Genomic DNA, 21523 nt, shown 5'->3' on the forward strand with positions numbered 1-21523 from the left:
AAGAATATTGTGATATTACAGTAGATGTTGTCAATGTTACACAGCCCTAACTTATGATGTCTAAAAGAAATACCCTGACAATGATGTTGTGGCTGATCTTTCGTCTGTGTTTAGGACCAGGTGCCTGGAGACACCACCACCATGCTTCTAAAGAACCTGGAATCCGACACGGAATACACCGTCTCTGTGGTCACCGTTTACCATGAAATGGAGGGTTCACCTATGTCCGCCAACGGAAAGACAAGTGAGTACCATGTAAGCCATTTACCCTGAGAGGGAGGGAGTGGGTTGTTGGCTGGTTTACCACTGTTTCAGGGTTGTGGCACGAGGCGAAGCCACATTCACTGCCAAAAAACAAACAAACAAAACCAAAAAGAAATCATAACCTAGGCTACTTGTCATAAATATTAAACAGTGTCCGGAGTGCTGATCCCGCGATGTCACGCGGAATATACTGTATATACAGTAAAGCTGGTGTGGGCTCACCTTCGGTCCGGCTATCACTGTGGCACTGGTGAAGTCCGCGATTCGTTTCCATCGCATGTCCACGTGCACGCAAAGTGCTCCCATCCCATAGAAAACAATGGATTTTCAGATCTTTAGAGTCCATTTTCTCGCTAAAATAGCACAACCATGATAACTTATAACCATAGATCCTCCTTCCTTGTTCACCATCTGAACCGGAACTAAAGGTGGGTCAATCGTGAAGGTTGTCAATTGGGAATTGTGAGCTCAATCTACTTCCAGCCTTCAAAATAGGAGAGTGGCCGCGAATGGAGAAACTGGCTGCCACTTTTTGGGAGGCGCATTGATCTTGGAAATGTTACAACTGCAAAACAACAGTGGGCGGGGTCCATGAGCCAACTCAAGGTTGTTGACTGATTTACCACTGTTTTAAGCCAATCAGAATCCAGTATCTGAACATGTGACCACAAAAAGTGGTAGAAAGTAAAGTTTGTGTGTGTACTGTAGATACAAATGAAGAGCAAAGCCTGACAGCAAAATGCCAATTATTAATTATAATCGCCATAATCGTAGATCCCATTGGTGGTGTGAAGAACCTGAAGGTGAAGGACCCAACCATCACCACTCTGACAGTGAGCTGGGACCCCGCGGTGGGCCCAGTGCGCGAGTACAAGGTCTTCTATGCTGCCAAGCCTGATGGCCCCGAACAGATGGTACGACTTGCACAAGTCACTAATAATAATAATAATATATAATAATTGTATTTCTTAATGACGTTTATGTATCAGGAATAGGGTCACTGGGGCTCATGTGGTTAACTGCATAAACTGTACAAGAAAAAAAATCAGTCTCTGCTCACCATAATCACACCGTTACAAAGCACACCATAATGTGTAATTTCCCACGGCTGGTGCCAAAAAAGGGCTCAGAGAAGTAAAATATAATAAACAAATACAAATGTAGTAAACCTTTCTGCTGAACAGGAGACAGTGTCTGGAGGCACCACCACCACCTTGCTGAAGAACCTGAATTCCAACACTGTCTACAATGTGTCAGTTGTGCCAGTCTACCCAGATGTGGAGGGCATCCGCCAGTCAGAGAAGGGCAAGACAAGTGAGTGACATACCACGCTCATGCTATGCAGGGCATCCAGCTTACACAACTAAGATTGCAAAAGGTCACGGTGGATGTCATATGACATAAGGCCCATTTAATAAATATATATATATATATATATATGTTTTTATGTGTTTTATTTTATTTTTTACCTTGACTAACATTTTTATGTTTTGGAGACACCAAAGTTTTGGGTCTTGATCTAAAATGTTTGGGAACCCCTCTTGATGTTTTCCTGCCCCGTTTCAGAGCCCCTGGGCCAAGTGAAGAACATGAAGGTGACCGACCCCACCGTCAACTCTCTGAGGGTGCGCTGGGACGCTGCCGAGGGAGATGTGAGGCAGTACAACGTCATCTACGCCCCCCTCGCCGGAGGACCCGAAGCTATGGTATTTACCAGCAATGTCCACTGTGTCCAAAACTGTCCATATGTTCCTGAGAGGGCCTCTTGATTCATGACAATCCTATATTACTGAAATAAAAAAAAGTTAAAAGATGATCATTTTGGGCAAAATGTGTGAGTGTTTGTTGCAAAAGGGGTCTCCCTGTCTCTCCAACTCTTTACTAAACAGGAAAAAATAATATTTTCAATTTATCACAAGTGATGAAACTAATAAATGAGCAGACTAAATTGGACCTGGAACACAAGCTGATAAATTAATGATCTTTGTGGGGTTCTCTCCCCTGATTGGATGAAATGTGTAACCCAACTTAAAATGTATTTTCTGTTCCCCAAGTGCTGGACAGACGGGAGACCCCTGTTACTGACAAGCACTCTATAGCTGTGATTACTTGTCGAATATAGAGAGCTTTAACTTTTTAATAGTACATTTTATTTTAACTAAAATATATCACAACTCCTTTAATGTGAAAAGTGATAGTGAGCAGACATCTAAAGAAATAATAAATCAGTGAACCGTTTCATACCACATCCCCCATTAACCCCAATTTAAATCCTGGCTTCTGTAAACAATGTGCTGTTGTGATGATGTATTAAAAAGGTTTACAAAGCACACATATCCAAATGATAGATAGATAGATAGATAGATAGATAGATAGATACCTTTATTATTCCAAGGGGGAAATTCAGTTGTCCAGTTGTAGCATAGCAGTATACAGTATTTACAAAGTTACAGAGAAGTAAGAAAAAAAAGATAGATAAGAGGAAAAAAAGAGCAGTACAGTACCAATAAAGAGAAGGTGTATCAATAGAGGGGGCGAATAATATATAAGTATATATACATAAAGTGTCTTACAAAAAGAGACCGTAACAGTCAATGCTAGTTAGTGCAACAAGTATCTCACTGACATTGTTAAACAAAGCAGAATACTCAGAAACTACCAACACAACCTAATAGTGCAAAGTTAAGAATCAGTGTGAAAAAACAAACAAAAAAAAAAGCAGCTCAGAGAAGAAGAAAAACTAGGGAGCGCGTCAAAATACCAATTGTAGGACACAAGAATACTTTCAGACTTATGTGTTCGAAACCTTCCCGTTTGTGGTAATTTAACAATTTCACGGGCATGAATCAGTGGGAAGACTATCTTTCTATTTTTGAGCGGTGGTCACACCGTCTCCATAGCGTGGCCGTGTGTGTAGGTATGTATGTATGTTTGTTTGTATGTATGTATGTATGTATGTGGGTGGGTGGGTCTGTATGTAGCCTCAAACCTTTTCTGACCACACATGTTAAGGGAGGGGCGCTGTTGTTCAGGCCAGGCCAGAACAGGCAAGGCACACTCACACTCACACACACACACGCACGCACGCACGCACACACACACACACACACACACACACACACACACACGCGCGCACAGACTCCAACGCTCAGTTCACACGGGTGTGATTTTATATAGACAATTTTACAACCAGGCCAAAATTAGAAACTGGGCCACAGGAATCACAGGAATTAGACGTTCTGTTAGTGTCAAGGCTTTATGGTTCATTCATTCTGCCATTTTCTTTTCCTTAGACTCAGGTGTCTGGGATGAACACTAACACGGTTCTGAGAGAACTAAAGCCAGACACCGAGTACAAGGTGACCGTGGTGCCTGTTTATCCCGATATGGAGGGCAAGCGCGCGTCTGAAAACGGAAAAACAAGTAAGTGTGAACAGAATAGCTGTATCGTGATTTGTTTTCGGTGACTTGTTGATACATTGTACACATTCAGAGTTTGAAGTAAGACCCATGATTTTACGATGTGTTTACAAACTCATTGACCTGGGTCTGGCCATAACTCAGTATGCTGAAACTGACAGGCATCTAACGATTGTATGTCTTTGTCAGAGGCCTTGGGTGGGGTTAAGAATCTGCAGGTCACCGACCCCACAACCAGCTCCTTGAAGGTGCGCTGGGAGCCAGCTGAAGGAAACGTGCGTCAGTACCGTCTCTTCTACGTCCCCGCCTCGGGCGGAGCAGAGGACATGGTGAGACTTCAAACTGTCTTTGTTTACCTCAGAACTCACTGATTAGCCTACTGTTACATCACACGATTATCCTTATACACTTGAATCACGACTTCCAAGTTGAACCAATTACAGTATACCCCATATACAATACATCACTGTGTGATTTTTGAAAATATTTGCCTATAATGGCAAATGTCATATTAGTTAATTCATGGTGAAAGTACAGATTAAAGCTGCCATATAAGAGATACAGCAAGGATTCCATATACCATGTTGTATTGATGTTGCAACGCAATTCTTTCTTTGTTAACAGGAGCAAGTGTCTGGTGGTACCACCAATACCATCCTGAGGAACCTTCTGTCAGACACTCCGTACACTGTAACTGTTGTCCCCGTCTACCCGGAGGGAGAGGGCCTGCGTCAGTCTGACAATGGGAAGACACGTAAGTCAGGAGCTTGATCTGTCCTGTCTGTCCCTGTGCATCGGTGTGCACTGTGTTGCTATGTTAGGTACACTGTGTGTGAGGTCTTCTGTCTGTGGCTCATGTCTGCCAATAGTTACTGTAAAAGTGTCAATATAAAGTTTATATTTTCTATGATTTTGATACTTTGCTGGACTGAAGCTGTACTGACACGAGCTTGCCATTCTCTCACTCCTTCATAGAAAATGTACTATTTTCAGATGATTCCATTCTGTAACTCCTGCGGTATGGATGAGGCAGTGTACTGAGCTGCTGCTGTCCTGACAATAGTCTTGGATGGCATAGTACTTTTTTGTTTGGTTTCCTGTAGCTTTTAGTGGTATAACCTTTGTAGATATCAGACATACGGAAATCCTCCTTGGGACCTTCAATATTTTTTAATGCACTTAGTAGATTAGTTGCTCGGCTGGTCAGGTATTGCACCCTTTGATTAGCAATTATCCCTCCTCAATCCTCATCCCATAAAGAAACGTTGAGGTCTACTGCAAATTTGGCTATAAACTAATCATCAGCAACCCGGTATGATCTGTTCCTTCCTATGATCCGCTCTTCTGAAACTTTGACATCAGGTCTCCAGTCTTATAAGGTCTCCCTTAGGACGCACAATAGCGTAAATGTAAATGGTGTTTTATGTTGCTGGAACCAAAGGGGAACTTGTACAGTATCTCATCAGATACATTTAATTCCAAATAAAAATAGTCACCATTTCCAAAAAGAAACTATTCTTAAACACCTAAAGTTCAATGATAACCCCCAAGTAATATTTCTTCTTCAAAATGGACATTTCGGTAATGAACTCATTGTTGTTTGCCATGTCTTGACATCTTATCTTGTGAATTAGATTTGTTCCTTCCCAAATGGCTTGCCATGCTCCGTCAGCAGAACTTGATTCAAAAGTAGTAATTAGAACTGTGGTTCCGAGCTCATGGTGCATAATGAAGCCACAAAAGGCTCCACAACCCCAGTGGAGTAAATATCGAAAAGCTGCTAAAGGTAACCGTTTTTGAAACATACCAATTTCTTGGCATACCGATTTACTGTAGATCTTATCTGTATGTTATGAGGAATGTCATGTTTGTGCCTGACTGATCTACCAAAAGTTCGGTTGATTGGTTTTATGGACTGATTTTGAAGCATTGCAAAGCCAAGACCATAAAATCACGAGTTCCACCAACCTGTTCTGTTATAGTCAAAGACATCCGTCCAACATATTTACAGTAGTGCAATGAAGGTGCAATTAAAGTTCTTTAAATTAGCATTGACTCCAGTCTCCCAAGAAGCTTATCCCATCCAACAATACTTGACATGTACAAACTCAATGGAGATGATTAAAAAAGAACAAATATTTAAACCATACCAGGTGACGTGGGGAAGGAGACTAACTACTTTGTGTGTGTTCAGTGTCAAAGGTAATGACAAGGGTACATTTTTGTTATGAATTGAACATTTTGATTATTGAACCGCTCTAAATTCCTGCCTCTAGATCACCAGTACTTCTTCTGCACGGGAGATCAACTTTGAATTCTGTTATCCTTTCTTTCAGTACTCGGGTAGTTAGAGCAGCATACCAATAGACATATGGGACAGACTCCACCTCCCTGTTAGTAAAGTGATTATACTTTTAGGGTTCTTTCTCTCATGAAGGAGGCAGCTAGGTCTGCTACTACCTACAACATCTCTTTTATTGGGCTGAGACGCTGAACACCAGGGAAATATGCACATCTGTTTTGGTTTAAAAGGGAAGTTAAGAGGCTTTTGTATAAAGCCAAAACTGTGCTACTACTCTACGTGTTCTCCGCATAGATGCTATAAAATGACTTTCCTGCAGGAGACTTTTGCTTCTGTCAGCGTTTGAGCTTCTCCCCCAGTTTAATCATGGATAACCACTTAAGCACCGTGCAGTTCGTTGCATGACAAATGGCTCTTCTAGAAGCTCACAACATGTCACATTGGGACGCTTTCATCACTTTGTGAGCTTGTTGATCTGATTTTTTCACAATGCGTCACATTGCGATTTGTTGTGATTTTCTTTTAGATTTTTTAGAAAACCTATTTTTGCTAATGTTTTTGCTTGCATGCACAAACATATGAATAGATTATTTGATCCCATTTTCAAACCTATATAATTGGATTACCAAATATTTCAAAATATGCTGGCTCTTTCTGTATGTATATGCTGGATTGTTCATGTTTCATCATTTGCTTGCGAAATGTGTCTCCTTTGTTCCTTTAGCAATGCATATGAAACTGAGACTTTATATTGGCTATATCTGCTGGATATATGTTCTACCTGTACAAGCTCTTTATTCATTGTTATTAATCATGCACCTTACAGTATGTATATTGGACATTGTATATTTGAATTGACCACACTTTCCAGTTATTTGATTGTAGCCTAGTTCCTTTCCCTATCCTAACACTTCGCGTAACTGCACATGTTGAGGACTTTTACACCGGCAATCATGTGATGTGACAAACGAGTTGATTCTTGATTATTATCCCTGCCCTCTGACTTTGACTTTGACCTTTTTGCAGTTCCACGCACACCGCCCAAGAACATCAAGGTGTACAACCCCACCACCAACAGCCTGAACGTCCGGTGGGAGCCCGCCACAGGCCAGGTGCAGCAGTACCGCGTCGACTACCAACCAGCCACAGGAGTCAAGCCTTCAGAGTCTGTGAGTCACTCAGGGGCGTCACAAGGGGGGGAAAAGTGGGACTGAGTTACTAGGGCCCAAGGTGGAGGGGCCTTAATTATTTTACTTAGCTATTGAGAAATAGCAGAACTACGGTGCCACGCTGTAAGCTTGTAGATCTGCTGTTTTTGAAAAGTTGTGAAAATGTGTGAAAATCTCCAGCTTCTGGGGGGGGGGGGGGGGGGGGGTCACATGAAAAAATTTGACCACCACTGACATAGAAACATGTACATTTTCACGATTTTTCAAAAATAGCAGATCTACAAGCTTGCAGCTGTGAGCTTTTATATCTGCTATTTTTCAATAGTTATAAAGCACAAAATAATGCGTAATAATGCGTTCCCAGTCTAAATGGGTTAAACCCGCTCCCCCTATGAAGAACATTCATGGGGGGGCCCGCAGTGAATCCTTGTACACCCTTGTACCCAGGGCCCAGAAATATGGTGAGACACCCCTGGAGTCACTCGGTTACCCTCCGTCTCCCTCCCTCTCTCTCTCTCTCTCTCACTGTTAAAATACACAGGTTGTTATTAGAGATAGAATGTGCCCTCGGGATGTGGAGGAGTCCCTCCCTGGATGCTCGCACTCTCCTTAACCCTCAGATGGAGATAAGCGGGACATTTCTGGACTGTACTCAGAATGATATTATTGGCACCTTCCTAGAGCATAAAACTGACCTTTACAGCATGTCTAAAACTCTAAATTATGGCAAGAAAATGTAAACACTTTCAACCTGATGTCCGTATTTTGGGCATGTTATTTTAGGCCAAAATAATAAATTAAAATTTGAAAAATGTCTACCGTAAATGCGAAAAAAATTAAGAAATTGTGAAAATAGTCGATCTAAAAGCTTACAACATGCTGTGATGCAACACATTGCGAGCTTGTAGATCTGCCATTTTCCGTATTCGCTGTGTCGATGAAAGTCGAAGGAAAGAATCCCTATTCTCTAGCTTTCACTCACAGAGGACTGGAAATGGCGTGAGACCACTGAAGGGAAAGTCAAAGTGTATTGGGGCATTCTCATTGTTGGCGTGCAAGTTTGAGTGTGCAGCGTGTTAGGAACACTTCACGAGCACCGCGTTGCACAATCTTTGGTACAAGTCCATGCCTCGCTTTTTCGTGGCTTCGGAACACTTCTTGAACCTGTCGTGCAGGTTTGTTTTTTACCAAGACAAACATGGGTTTAATGTGTGGAATCAGTAAGAGATTACAGACGGGCTCACCTGGTCAGTCGATGGTGTTCCTTCCATGCGTACAGTCCAAGCATATATTATGCATAAATAGTCTAAATATAAACACTCCGTGTTCTCCTGAGCCTCACAGATGTTAGCACGGCGGTAATCACGTTGATGTGCTTAGCGATGGAAATCCTGACTTGTCAGCTTTTTGTGTCTCTGGGATCAGCGTTGATTTCACGCGTGGATGCACATCTCTGGATCGCGGGGGGAAGCGAGCGGTGCGAATTTCCCCACCAATCACTGCGACTGGAGTTTGGAAAATGTGCTCACCACACACTCGCACACATCTGTGACAGGCATCAGCGAAAAGTTCCTTTGTTTTGAAGTTTTGAGGCCACGGGCCCTGTAATATGAAGCTAATGAGCCAGTTTTTGTGATTAGGCTCGTCTTTGATGCAGCTGTGCATCGCTAGGCACCGTAGAGTTCAATATCCCCCCTAGTCACCGTTTCCTATATTTGTTTTCTCTCGCGATGGATGGATTTTATCTTCACTACCTTTGTTGTCCCGTCATCCGTTTTTCATCAGAGGAATGTTGGCAGTTCCATTTCTCTGTTTCCATCCCTGATAGTAAAGCTGTGAAGGAGACAGAAAGCAAGAGAATGTTTCCGGTGGGTTTTGATATGGCTCCACAGGGTACCTTAAACCATACACTCTGACTAAGGGCTGCAACTATTGATTATTTTCTCAGCGATTGTTCAATCGATTGCTTTTTGATGAATCAAATAATGTTTAACTGTTTTTTTTAAAAATATAAATTAAATTGTATATATTTTTTTCCTAATCTGCACTCCTATTCCTCACAGCCCTTAATTTATACCCCATAGTATATGATGATGTTGCTTGCGGAAAATAACAGATTTTCAAGCTAACGTGTTGCTGTGTTGTTAGTTTGAACTTTGAATATCATCAAGTAACATGTCATGTGATGTATGAATTCAGTTGTACTATTAGTCTTCTGAGAGATGAGAGTATTAACAGGGTTCCCACGGTCATGAAATTCCTGGAAATATTTTGGAAATTAGAACAATATTTTTCCAGTACTGGAAAAGTTTTGGATTTGATCAAGGGTCCTGGAAAAATAGCTATTCATTGTTTTTTGGTTATCGATTTACTGCCACCATAAATTGACTTTGAGGGTTCCCTGCCACGATTTTCTTACCTTTTGACATGGGAATGTGCGTGTCCATCGCATCGTGCAGGATCTGCATGCACGCAACGGTCCGTTCTCAGCGTGCACGCTTTATTTTTGCTACACTGCCTGTCTTTGGGCATTGCATGTATAGTAAGAGTAGGCGACTCGTTATTGCGCTGAATTATTGTTATATAGTCCTGGAAATTGTGTTAAATATTCTGGAAAAGTTTTGGAAAAGTTTTGGAAATTCATTGATAAAAATGTGTGGGAACCCTAAAAGCTTTACTATAGTCTTCTCAGAGATGAGAGTAAAGCTGAGAGCTAAACACTGTACGGGAGACATAGGAGAGGAGGCAATGATGGGATTTAATACCTAGGATTCTTTCCTATTGTATACATTCAGAAATCAGTCAGTCAAAGCCTGTTTACAAAACCACAGTACCCAGCACTACACAAGTCCAAAAACCAACAAGTGTCTCGGAGAGAAGCCGACCACAGTTCAACAAGTAGACGCTTTTCCCATGACGTAAGGGCCCTGTTGTCATGGCCCACATTGTCTAAAGGCACAGGACAGAAGATGGACATGGTAATCCCGGTGATAAGAGAAAAAAACAAACGTGTTGTTTGTCAGAACGCGCGGTGAGCTACGTGCCGAGACGTGCTCGATCAAACACCCCTCACATGGCGTCGATGACATCCCCACACAAACAGTGACGCGCGCGCACTCACCAGCCGCAGCGTAACACTAACTGTTTATCAGTCAGCCTCCCTCGCTGAATGAATGATTTGTTTGGTGGTCTATGGCCAAACCTCGCGCGGCTTTGTTAGTATTCAGAGGCTAGTCTCTTGGCAACGATGATTCCGGGGAGATGACAGAGAGCACGGCGGGATTAGCAGTGAGGTCATAATGTACATTGCGGCTGCCGGTTTCATATGCGCCGTAATGCACAGATGGTTTCGTATGCAATCAGTAAATAGGTCAACTTTGAAAAGCACTACAGGTAGTGATTTCACTGTATTATTGTGAGCAAAAACTGCAACAAAGGTGTACGCTGTAAGAACTTCATGAAAATATTACGGATCAATAAAGACACTGTAGATGTCCATGTTTGAGCTCACTCTGTCCATTCATTCTGTTAGGTTCTGGTTCCTGGAAGTATCAACAATGCTTTCCTGGACAACCTGATCCCAGACACACCCTACTCTGTTAAAGTAACTGCTCTGTATGCTGATGGAGAGGGAGAGCCTGCCGCGGACGATGGCAAAACACGTAAGTGTGTGTGTGTGTGTGTGTGTGTGTGTGTGTGTGTGTGTGTGTGTGTGTGTGTGTGTGTGTGTGTGTGTGTGTGTGTGTGTGTGTGTGTGTGTGTGTGTGCATGTGAATATTTGTTTATACGTTTGTGTGCATGTGTCTGATTAGTGTGCTGTTTAAACCAGAGTTACCTCACTGAGTCGGAGCAATTTGACTCTTTGACAATGTGTACAGTCTTGCGACCGGGTCTCCGTACATGCAGTATACAGTACGCTGAGTCATTGCAACTAGATAAGCTCATTCTATAAGCTGCAAGAGATGTCTGTGTTTCTGTCCAACAAGTCATTTGACATGGTGATGCGTCATGCCGCTATCAGAAAGCAATCTCACAGTGGGTTGTGTTAAATCTCACTTGTTTACAGTGCAGTTTTGCATGTTAAGAATTGCCTTGGAACCAGAGACAGTGCAGTATCTATAAACAAGGCGGATTACTCCACTCGTTCCAACATATTATAACCGATTCAAGAGATGTCTTCATCCAAATGGAACTTTGTGGGAAACTGGACGTTTTATGCAAAAATGTTTACCAAAGCACACACATCTAAACGATAAAATCCCAGGTGCTGCATAGAAGAACAGGTGAAAACAGAAAAATAGAGTCTGCACACTGGATCACACTGCTCCCAAGGATATTTACTCCATTGCCACCAAGGTGACATTTCGAGCATCTACTGTAGGAGCATCTGAGGAAGAGTTAAAAGCTCAAACCATCACCTAAATATTACCCGCACAACTTTAATGCTACCACAAGATAATTATTACTTGCTAAAGATGTTGCAGTTTGCATGGACTCATCACATGCTGTACATCCAATCATGTATCGGTTACATCAGGGGTCTTCAACGTTTTCAGGCCAAGGATGCCTTAGCTGAGAGAAAGATGAAGCAGGGACCCCCACTACCTGTTCATAGATTCCATATACCGGTAGTTTCATTGTTTAACAGCACAATCATCAGTGGGTTTTGGATTCATGTCATATTTAACCACTTGAACCGTCAACACTTAATAAACTTGACCTTTCACTCTGCACTTAGGCTGCTCTTTTTCCCCTCTACACCAAAGCTTCTGGTAGATCTGGTATTTTTGGCTAAAGTTTTCAGAATATGGACGCTATAAAAATAACCGTCTAGCATACAAAGATTTGGAGGACCCCCTGTAGTAATTCTGAGGACCCCCTAGGGGTCCCGGACACCCTGTTGAAGACCCTTGATGTATCGGTTACATGCCTTCATGAGAGATGTCCTTGTTCCAGTGCCCCGCGCTGGCCCTAGGAACCTGCGTGTGTTCGATGCCACTACCAGCAGCCTGACCATTGGCTGGGACCATGCTGAGGGTCCTGTCACGCAGTACAAGATCGCCTACGCCCCCATGACTGGAGACCCCATCACTGAATATGTAAGTGCACAAAATCGTATAAACCTGTACCTTCCAGCATTTGAAAAAAAAGTGACACCAGCGACCTCACAGAAAGATTGATTGCACAAAAGGTCTGAACACCTTAATAATATCCAACGATTATAGTAGAAAATAAGAGCACAGACTACTAGTCCATTTATTCTTCGACCATTTGCCGTCTCCTCACTCCGACTAGAATGATGATTGATGGCACTGCATTAAAACTAATGATAGGACTTGTAAGGGACAGTAGATCATTTAAGTCTGTTGAAAAAACATAATCCCATCCCTAGGTTTTTCCAAGTATTTGAAGAATTCACCTGAGGGTGCACTCATGACATATTACTGTGACACTAACATACAGCTAATAAAACCCTTTCCTTAAAACATACAAAGAGTTATGACTGATGGACATCCCATTTTGGAACTAAATTCTATCTCTAACCAGTAATGGTACACTTTGAAGATATAGATAAATTAGGCCATGACAAAGTAATGAACATTCAAGGAACCCTTCTTCAAGATTTTAGAGAGACTGTAGATAATGACTTATGAGGTACTCAAAGGCGGATGAAAACCGGCCTAGGCTGATCTTGTGGTTTCAGGTTAAAACATGGCAGGCTTTATAATGTTGACCTTATGGTACAGTGGTTCTCAACCTCTTCAGGCCGCGACACCCAAAATAATCATATTTGAACAGCGGACATCCTGACAAGTTGAGGCATGACGTTTAGTTTGAGGCATTATGTTTAGTTTGACTTGGTACCCACAGATAAATATTGTGAAAATAGCCGATGTACAAGCTCACATGACAGTTTTTATAGTCTAGTTTGTTGATTAATTTTGATGCAGTAATGGTCTTTTTCTTTTCTTTCTTTGAGGTATTAAAAAGGTCTTAAAATCCTTAAATTGTCACTTCACTTCATCTGGGGACCCCCCCCCCCCCCCCCCAAAAAAAAAAGGAAAAGAAAGAAAAAAATAAATCATGTCCCGACCCACAGGTTGAGAACAGCTGTTATAGTTCTGTGTGAGATTTAGGTTGATTACTGCCTTGCACATTGGTACACCCATGGCTCTGGTCACATCTAAATCAAACACACCCTTTATTAAGCTGTAGCTGCAGCTGTGTTACTGACTGGCCTGCCTGCATGTTTTTACCTTGCAGCTGTTTATAACCTGAACTGGAAAACTAACTACAAAATCAGCCTCAGGTTTCCTGCCCCTTTTAAAGCAATGCTTTCTCCCGATCATATGTACAGTATGTTGGACTCATATTAAAATTGCCAAAGATTTCACAAAACGTAACATCCCGATTTTATTGACCAACAAATGTCACCGTCGTAACATCTGGATTTGATTGACCAACACTTGTGTGACATACAGCAGTGCTCTGGTCAGCAGTACTAGATTTTAGTTCTGTACATTTTTGTACTGTAAACTCTCCTCCATCCATCGAGTTGCAAACAGAGCATGTAGCAAAATGACAAATTTCTGCTTTCTCTTGACTCATTTAGATTAATGGCCAATTGCCATGCCTCGTTAAAGGCAGAGACCGATCACAACTCTCATTGGGGACTGTTTGAATGTTATTAATGAGCTTAAATAACGAGTTGGACCAACAGCGAAGAGGCGCGACAGACCAGCTGTGCTCCCTCTCTGCTCGTTAGCAAGACACCTGTGTGTGTGTGTGTGTGTGTGTGTGTGTGTGTGTGTGTGTGTGTGTGTGTGTGTGTGTGTGTGTGTGTGTGTGTGTGTGTGTGTGTGTGTGTGTGTGTGTGTGTGTGTGTGTGTGTGTGTGTGTGTGTGCGCGTGCGTGCGTGCGTGCGTGCGTCAGATAATTGAAGCCAAGGGAAGGGCGATGAAAGGATTCTTCGTAATGGATATTCACACATCATGTCCGCAAGAGATTTATGTTTAGAGGGCCTGGGAAACTCGTTATTTATTAGTACATAACATTTACGATTAGCAGCTGTGACTTACATTTTTTTTGTAGTTTTTGCAGAGGCATTTAATAATAGATAATTATAGATTGATGGATAGATTGATCGATTGATGGGCGGCTACATGCGTATTTTATTATTCCCAGGGAGATGTTTGGCAGCACAGTAGACTGAATCTATCCCTTTAAGCCATACTTGAAACTGTAAACTTCATCAGTCTTTTTTCATTCCCTCAGACTGTGGTTCCAGGGAACAGAAACAATGCCATGCTGCAGAACCTGTTCCCAGACACTCCGTACAACATCACTGTGGAAGCCATCTACGCCGAAGGGCCAGGAGGAACACTCAATGGAAACGGCCGCACGGGTACACTTAAGAAATACAACACAAGGGATATTTGGGGATTTGTTATAACCTTGTGGTCTAAGGACCAACATTTTATGTTTTTTTTAGCCAAATGGCAGCACTTCTAGAACCTATTGGGTTCCACCTGCTTTACTCAAGGACTTTTCTGGACACACAGTGCACTCAGTCTAGGTGCTGGATACAAACTTGCGAAAACATACAGTTTAGGTTGGTCTAAATGAGTTTAGGTATATTGAGTATGAGTATGATGGGTTCAGGATACTATTACCATCAACACCTTAAGGGTTTGTATACGTAGTTGCGTTCTGGTGAAGTGCACCGAAAATCTACAAGCAAACGCAACGCAGCACACAACCAAGTATGAATCTTGCACTGCTGTAGGGTGGGTTAGAAACTAAGATATTGAGAGAAACTATTACTCAAACCAAATACAACTCCAAGACCAGCAGTCCTGTTTTGAAGACTAGAATGTTTTCAGTGGAAAAGAAAAACCTCTCACAATAGATTTACAGTGTACTCCATCAGAGCCAACATATTTCAGTTCAAACAGCTTCTGGCGTCGAGAACTCACAGTAGACCAACTCAGAAGAGCTTTCAGTGGCTGGAGAGTATTAGCCTGAGATACACAAACAATAGAGAGTCTTTCTCTTCTGGCGCTGGCCTAAGGGCTGTTGTGCCAGGCTCCTTGGAAGGGCAGAATGCCATAGCTGCTACCTACAGTACTGTACACTGCCCATCTCCCTGGGCAACGCCACGCAAAAGTAAACCCAATCTAAACACATGTATTCCTCATAGTGTCATTCATAAACAGCAGCCGTGGATGTTGAGCTGGCTGCCAGGAAGACGCTGCTTTATGAAAATAAAGCAGCGTTTCGTCAAATATTCACAAGTAATTCCACTTTGTATTGTATAGGGTTAAATAACTGTGGAAAGATCTCACTTGTTTCTTGCACAGATTTAATAATATTATTTAAAGTTGCATTGGAACTAAAGGAATTATTTTGCAAATGGGTGAATAAGATTTAAATACTTTATTTGCAAACAGAATGACAGATATCTTTGCAGTCTGTCGACTGGGTGCTAAGCTGGAAATGGAGCGGGGTCACCCCTACTTTCCTGCTCATTTGTGAGGCTAATTGCCGTGACTGATTATGTGTTGACATGCATCTCGGTTGCCTCGCTACAGTGGGCCTGCTGGAACCCAGAAACCTGCGCGTCTCGGATGAATGGTATACCCGCTTCCGTGTGGCCTGGGACCCCGTGCCAGCGCCGGTTCTTGGATACAAACTAGTCTATTCCCCAGAGGGTAAGCTGACTTCATATGTGTGAAAATAAACTTGACTATTCTCCCTGGATATTGTGGCAACAACCTGCATTACCACATTACTATAACCTGTGTATAATTATAAGTAATCCAGATGTGTGCCTCTTTATGACCTTACAGGCAAGGATGAACCCCGGGATGTGTTTGTGGGAGACGTGACCTCTTATACCCTCCAGAACCTCAATCCTGGAACCACCTATGATGTGCAAGTGTTTGCGCAGTACACTGGAGGCACCAGCCGGCCACTCATTGGGAAAGGAACAACACGTATGTACAGTATAGAACCTGGGTTTACATTCTTTATAACCATTTTTAGCCCTGTTTTATACTTGGTCGTACGCCGGCTTTGCACAGCAGAGATGGACAATCTACGAGCTCACAACGAGCATTGCAAGCTTGTTGATCTGCAATTTGTATTACAGCTATTTCTTTATATTGGGAAAAAAAAGTGCATCCCTATAATTGGCCACAGCCACAATAGGGATGCCATGTTTGAAAGTGGCAAAGAGTGCCTTCCTCTACACTCTAAAATCCTCAGCGGTCAGTTAACTCCAAGATGGTACAAATGTAACCAAATGGACCCTTAATGGAATACATTTGGTTCCATTTGTACACTCTCATTGTTGCAAATGGAATTAACACGATTTGACTGTGTATCTCCCGTCTATAAATAAAATGAAAAGAATGTGGTTTGAATTTAATGTAGACAATCATTGGTCACAGTAATCGTGCCAGACATTATGTCATACACAGGAACAGTGCACAAATACAGTAACAAAACACAGGCATCAACATATTCTCTTTTGGGATTCTCTACTGCACTGGTTCTCAAAGTGTGGTCCTTGAAGGTGTTCCAGGGGGTCCCCAGCTAAATTGTCAATAATTGCAGATTGAAATCTGCTATTCAAAATACCAGATTTCAAGGCATGAAGCACTGTCTGGAGCATCACGGACAGTTGAATCTTCATCAGTCATGCCTCTGAAAATAAACAACATTTAGTTGTCTGTGACCTACCGTTAACAGTTTGATGCGTGGTGGAAGATCTACAAGCTCACAAGGTCTACAACATGTCACAATGGAACACTTTGTGAGCTTGTCCATTTTTTCACATGAAAAAGGTTATGATAAATATGATATTGTCAATATGAAACACTTTGAGAATCACTGCTTTCTGATATCTACTGAAGTTGATAAATGAACTCCTTCGAGTTATCTCTCCTGAATGGTTAAAATTGGTATCCCGGTGATGATTACGGAATATAGAGCTTTATAAAAATACTGTATATAACTTGCACCACCATTAAGCTAGTACAATCCTACTTCTTTCCACTGACTGATTTGTCTATAGACATTATGTCATGGAATAGTCATGACTAATTGGAATTTAATAGGGCACAATATGTAGGAATCGTGTCAATTCCCTTTCCTAAGCCTTCCAGTTCTCTCTCTCTGCAGTCTTCCTGAACGTGACCAACATTGAAACGGAGAAGGTTGGCGCTGATCGCTTCTGCATCAAATGGACTCCTCACAGAGCAGCTACTTCCTACCGTATCAGACTGGACCCTGTGGACCGTAAGTCCAAATCCTCTCTGGCTTTTTATTTGTTGTTTCACTATCAAAATGTTTTATTAGTTGTCTCCGCCAGGCCGAAAGGCATGGCCGATACTATGTTTTATTTTATTGTCTGATTAGCCATGAGGCCAATTTTTGCTAAACACATTTTTGGACATTACAAATCGGTAGACAGTATCTCTAGTACAGTCATGTGACCAACATGAATCTGTCAGATTTGCCATATTCCAACCTGATTGGCTAAGATTGGCTTCCAAAATTTGCAGGATTGGTCCGTTTTGAACAAAATGCATCAAATCATGAACACAGTGTGCAATTTTGATGAAATTGTGCATGCACATTCCCACTAGGCAGAGGAAGAAATTCCACTTGTTAAATATGTTTTCTATCAAGTCAAATGCAAATGTCTTTGGCAATGGCAATGCATTTTCTTTTAACAGAGAAAATGCAGAGAGTAAGAGTAAGAGAACTCTCTGCTAAATACAACCGATTACGGATGAGGATAATGAAAGTAAAGACCCTCTTTTGTCTTAAGTGAAGATCACGGTGCAAAATAAGCCTGTCAAATGCTCAGTAGGATTGAGAGATCTGAAGGAGAAGGCATTCTTATCCTTGTGAGTATTACACAGATGTTGTGCAAAGTACATACAGTACAGTAGGGCAGCACTGGTTGAAACTTTCAATAGGATTCACTGCTGGCCTCACCTGGCCACACCCCAATATTGATGCAATAGTTTTTATCCCAGGTGTCTAATTAAACAGGTAGGCAGGTGGCCAGCAGTGCAGCCTAGTTGAACGTTTCAGTCTGTAGCTTCCAAGTGTGTATCATGATCTATGAATGCGGAATATGTAGGCAAGGGGCAATATTTTTGGTGTCGTAAGTGTCCTGGTTTGTAGTTTGTTATTGGTCAGAGTAGTACTGACCAATCACGATTGAACAAGCTTTGGTGACATGAGATTAGTGTCCAGGTGGTACACAGAGAGCAATTTCACAGGTTGAGGAAGTCTCAGCCCTGTTATCCACTGACTGCAACGGAAGCCCAGAAACACTCACCCTTGCCGCCAGAGACTAAATCATCGATAGCCGATGAGAGGTCGAGTAGCCCTAAACCATGTTCAGAAAATCCATATCACACCCTAACAGATCCACATAAACCCTGCTTTTAACAAGGTCGACACACCTCATTTACAGACTTGCCTCCTTTATCTTGGCAGCTATCTGTGTTGTCATTGTGTGTACGCCCATAGTCACGGTGGTAACCACAAGCAGAGGCAGACGTTTATAGGAGGCGACTTTGTTTGAGGTGATTTGCGCAACGAAAGGCTCTGCAGATGTTCTGAGGGCACGTCTCCAGATGATGTCATTACTGTAGTCAGCGATGCATCAGATCTTCTGCCGACTTCGTGCGCGACCCTTCCCACTGTCCACTGTCTAGACTTTTTCACAGACAAATGCTTATCCTCACTCTCCTCCTCCCGTGACTGTTTGTGCGCGACAGGATGCAAGATTTGGCAAGCTTTGAAAGCCCCCCACCATCAAGCTTTTAATTGTCCTTACGTGTAAGAAGATTACATCCTTTTAAATTACCAACAGAGGGTCTTTGAATGCATCTGGTTCATGTTTGCCCACGGATGCGGAGTTAGCAATTAAAGAACAACAGCAGGAAGTGGCACTAATATACACATACAATATACATATACAGTACATATACATACATATACATACTGTACACATATGGTATAAATCTCTATGGTACTCATGACCCTGCCAGATTAGCGTGAGACAGAAGTACTCAAAACCCTGAGAATCTGGCAACCCCTCTTCTAAGACGCAGCAGACAGTGCTCTCCAGTCAACAAATAACTGTTTGTTCTCAAGCTGGAATGCAAACAGTGGTCTGAGATTGGTGCTGAGATGACTAAGTGTAGAGGAGAGTGAGGAGTGAGCGATTCAGCCTTACAAGGCCATGAGCTTCTCTTGATCAATTGTTTCTCCATATTTGAAAAGCTTTAAAATGACACTGTCATGCAGGGTCAAAGAGTATTAAAAGCATACAGCATCCTTCCTTTTTTCAGTATTGCCTGACGCCGAGTTGAAATGTTCATGGATTAACTTCTGTCAACAAAACTAATCCCTTTGTATCTTGTGTTTTGATGAACGAGGGCCACTGTATTAGAATGAACTGGACCCCGAATGGGTGCAACTGGGTTTTTCCCAGAGTAATGGACTCAAGTAGTCCATTAAGTGATTTGGATCGTATCGTGTTGACGTTAAAGTATGTGTTTTGAAACCGTTGCCTCACCGGAGCGCTAGGATCCGGCGGTTCGGCGAGGGGGATGACATCTCAGTCGCTTCCATTTCCTCGCTCTGTTGTGAGTTGTAAGTCTCTACAGCAGCTGTCTCCACAGTAAACATACTTGCTGTGTTTGTTTGTAGTCAAGCGCACGGAATAAATAGGAAGACTGTTTTTGCTATACATCATTCTGAAGCCATGTGCACATGTAAGCATGTCACCAGAGGGGTCAAAGTGGAGGGTCAGCACTGTCTAGGCAGGTAGGGATCCAGTCTCTTACACAACAGCAGTTTGGCGGGGATCAAACTCATGCTTGAGGCTTTGTTCAGACTGCAGACAAATACGATTTGTTTCTCAAATACGATCTTTAGTAGGGTTGTAACGATACATTTGAACAACGATTCGATACGCATCACAATACAGTACATGTTTGACAATACGATACATGGACGATATTGGTTCATTCATGGCGATACGATTCGATTCAATGATTTAAAATCGATATAGTAACTATTTAGCAAAGACATTAAATCTGTGTGAAACGTGTCAATATGCAGGTTTTTTAAGGGAAAATCTATTATTATGGATATAAATAAGTAAACACTGTGATTCTTTAGCAAATAAATGGACATTATATTATTACAACACATCGTCATACGACAAAGTATGAATGAAGCTTCAGTGTCCAAGTGTCACATATTTTAAATCAGATTTGAATAACATTTCAAATCACCTAGGAATGTGGCTAATTGCTTTCCCCCACAAAAATACATTTCCATGTTTCAAAGAGACAGTCAGAGTCAGTCTGAGTAGTTTGAATAACCGATGATCAGTAGCTCTTTGTAGTCAACTGTACACATACTGTACAATCACTGTCTCTATCCCTGCTAATAGCCACAGTGTATTGTATGAGTGGTATAAAAAAACTAGTTACCAATGCATTTTTGTGATGAATATTTTTCCCTTATCTCCTGCAGCGTCCAGTAAAGGCCAGCATGAAATCACCATCCCAGCAGGCAACCCATACTACTGCTTCGATGGACTTTCCCCAGACTCCCTTTACACAGCCACTGTTTTTGTTCAGACCCCCAACCTGGAGGGACCTGGAGTCAGCACCAAGGAGAGGACCTGTAAGTACTGTACTGGAGACTGTACTGTCCCAGCCTAGGCCATTGTTTCGTAAAGTGGGGGTCCGGGGAGTCAGGAGAGTTGGGGGACCCACAGTAATGATTGAGAGGGTTCCCCAGCTAAATGAGGAACAATTTAAACACTTTAAAACAATTTAAAACAAGCACCCGATTTTATGTTATGGTTGTTTGAATCAAGGTCAAGGAAAACGTCATTGTGCAAACAGAAAATGTATCTTGGGCTCTCACAAACATACAGTGCAAAAAAATAAAAAAAAGGATCGTGAAATTGCATGTTTGACCCCCATACCAGCCCCATCTTTCAAACATGGCAGAGATGTTTGTTTATGAAGAAAACATAATGGCTGCTATCTCATGAATGCCTGAACGGATTTCCAAGCGGATTCTTTTGTTTGAAAGCTGTGAACAGCGTGCACACACGCATGGTGCATGATCTAGGCATGGGCGTGCATGATCCATCCACTATGAATTACATGGAGACTGGGGGCATCCTAGCACTTGGCAGCCATTTAAAAAAAAGCAGCGAATGAGTTAAGTAAATGCACTTAGTTACTCTACGCCACTGATAACTAGTACATGTGCAGTGGCTGGAGGTGGTCTCCCTACTCTAACATTGAGACTGGTG

At 42.2% G+C, this 21523-nt stretch overlaps 1 protein-coding gene across 1 annotated transcript in view; it reads left to right on the forward strand.

Annotated features, from left to right (window-relative positions):
* The window catches only part of col12a1b (collagen, type XII, alpha 1b), a gene marked incomplete at its 5' end in the record, with an annotated part of 169013 nt that overhangs the window by 100080 nt on the left and 47410 nt on the right, over nt 1-21523 (forward strand). The window contains 15 exons of the mRNA XM_080745150.1: nt 115-244; nt 1039-1178; nt 1449-1578; nt 1831-1970; nt 3558-3687; nt 3874-4013; nt 4309-4438; nt 7013-7155; nt 10688-10817; nt 12112-12254; nt 14431-14560; nt 15747-15866; nt 16005-16151; nt 17341-17457; nt 20728-20880. Coding sequence (XP_080601276.1) covers nt 115-244; nt 1039-1178; nt 1449-1578; nt 1831-1970; nt 3558-3687; nt 3874-4013; nt 4309-4438; nt 7013-7155; nt 10688-10817; nt 12112-12254; nt 14431-14560; nt 15747-15866; nt 16005-16151; nt 17341-17457; nt 20728-20880 — 2023 coding nt within the window. The remainder of the gene's footprint in view (nt 1-114; nt 245-1038; nt 1179-1448; nt 1579-1830; nt 1971-3557; nt 3688-3873; nt 4014-4308; nt 4439-7012; nt 7156-10687; nt 10818-12111; nt 12255-14430; nt 14561-15746; nt 15867-16004; nt 16152-17340; nt 17458-20727; nt 20881-21523) is intronic.

The sequence above is a fragment of the Nannobrachium achirus genome (assembly GCF_963921795.1).
Source record: "Nannobrachium achirus genome assembly, chromosome: 16".
NCBI classification, from domain to species: domain Eukaryota; kingdom Metazoa; phylum Chordata; class Actinopteri; order Myctophiformes; family Myctophidae; genus Nannobrachium; species Nannobrachium achirus.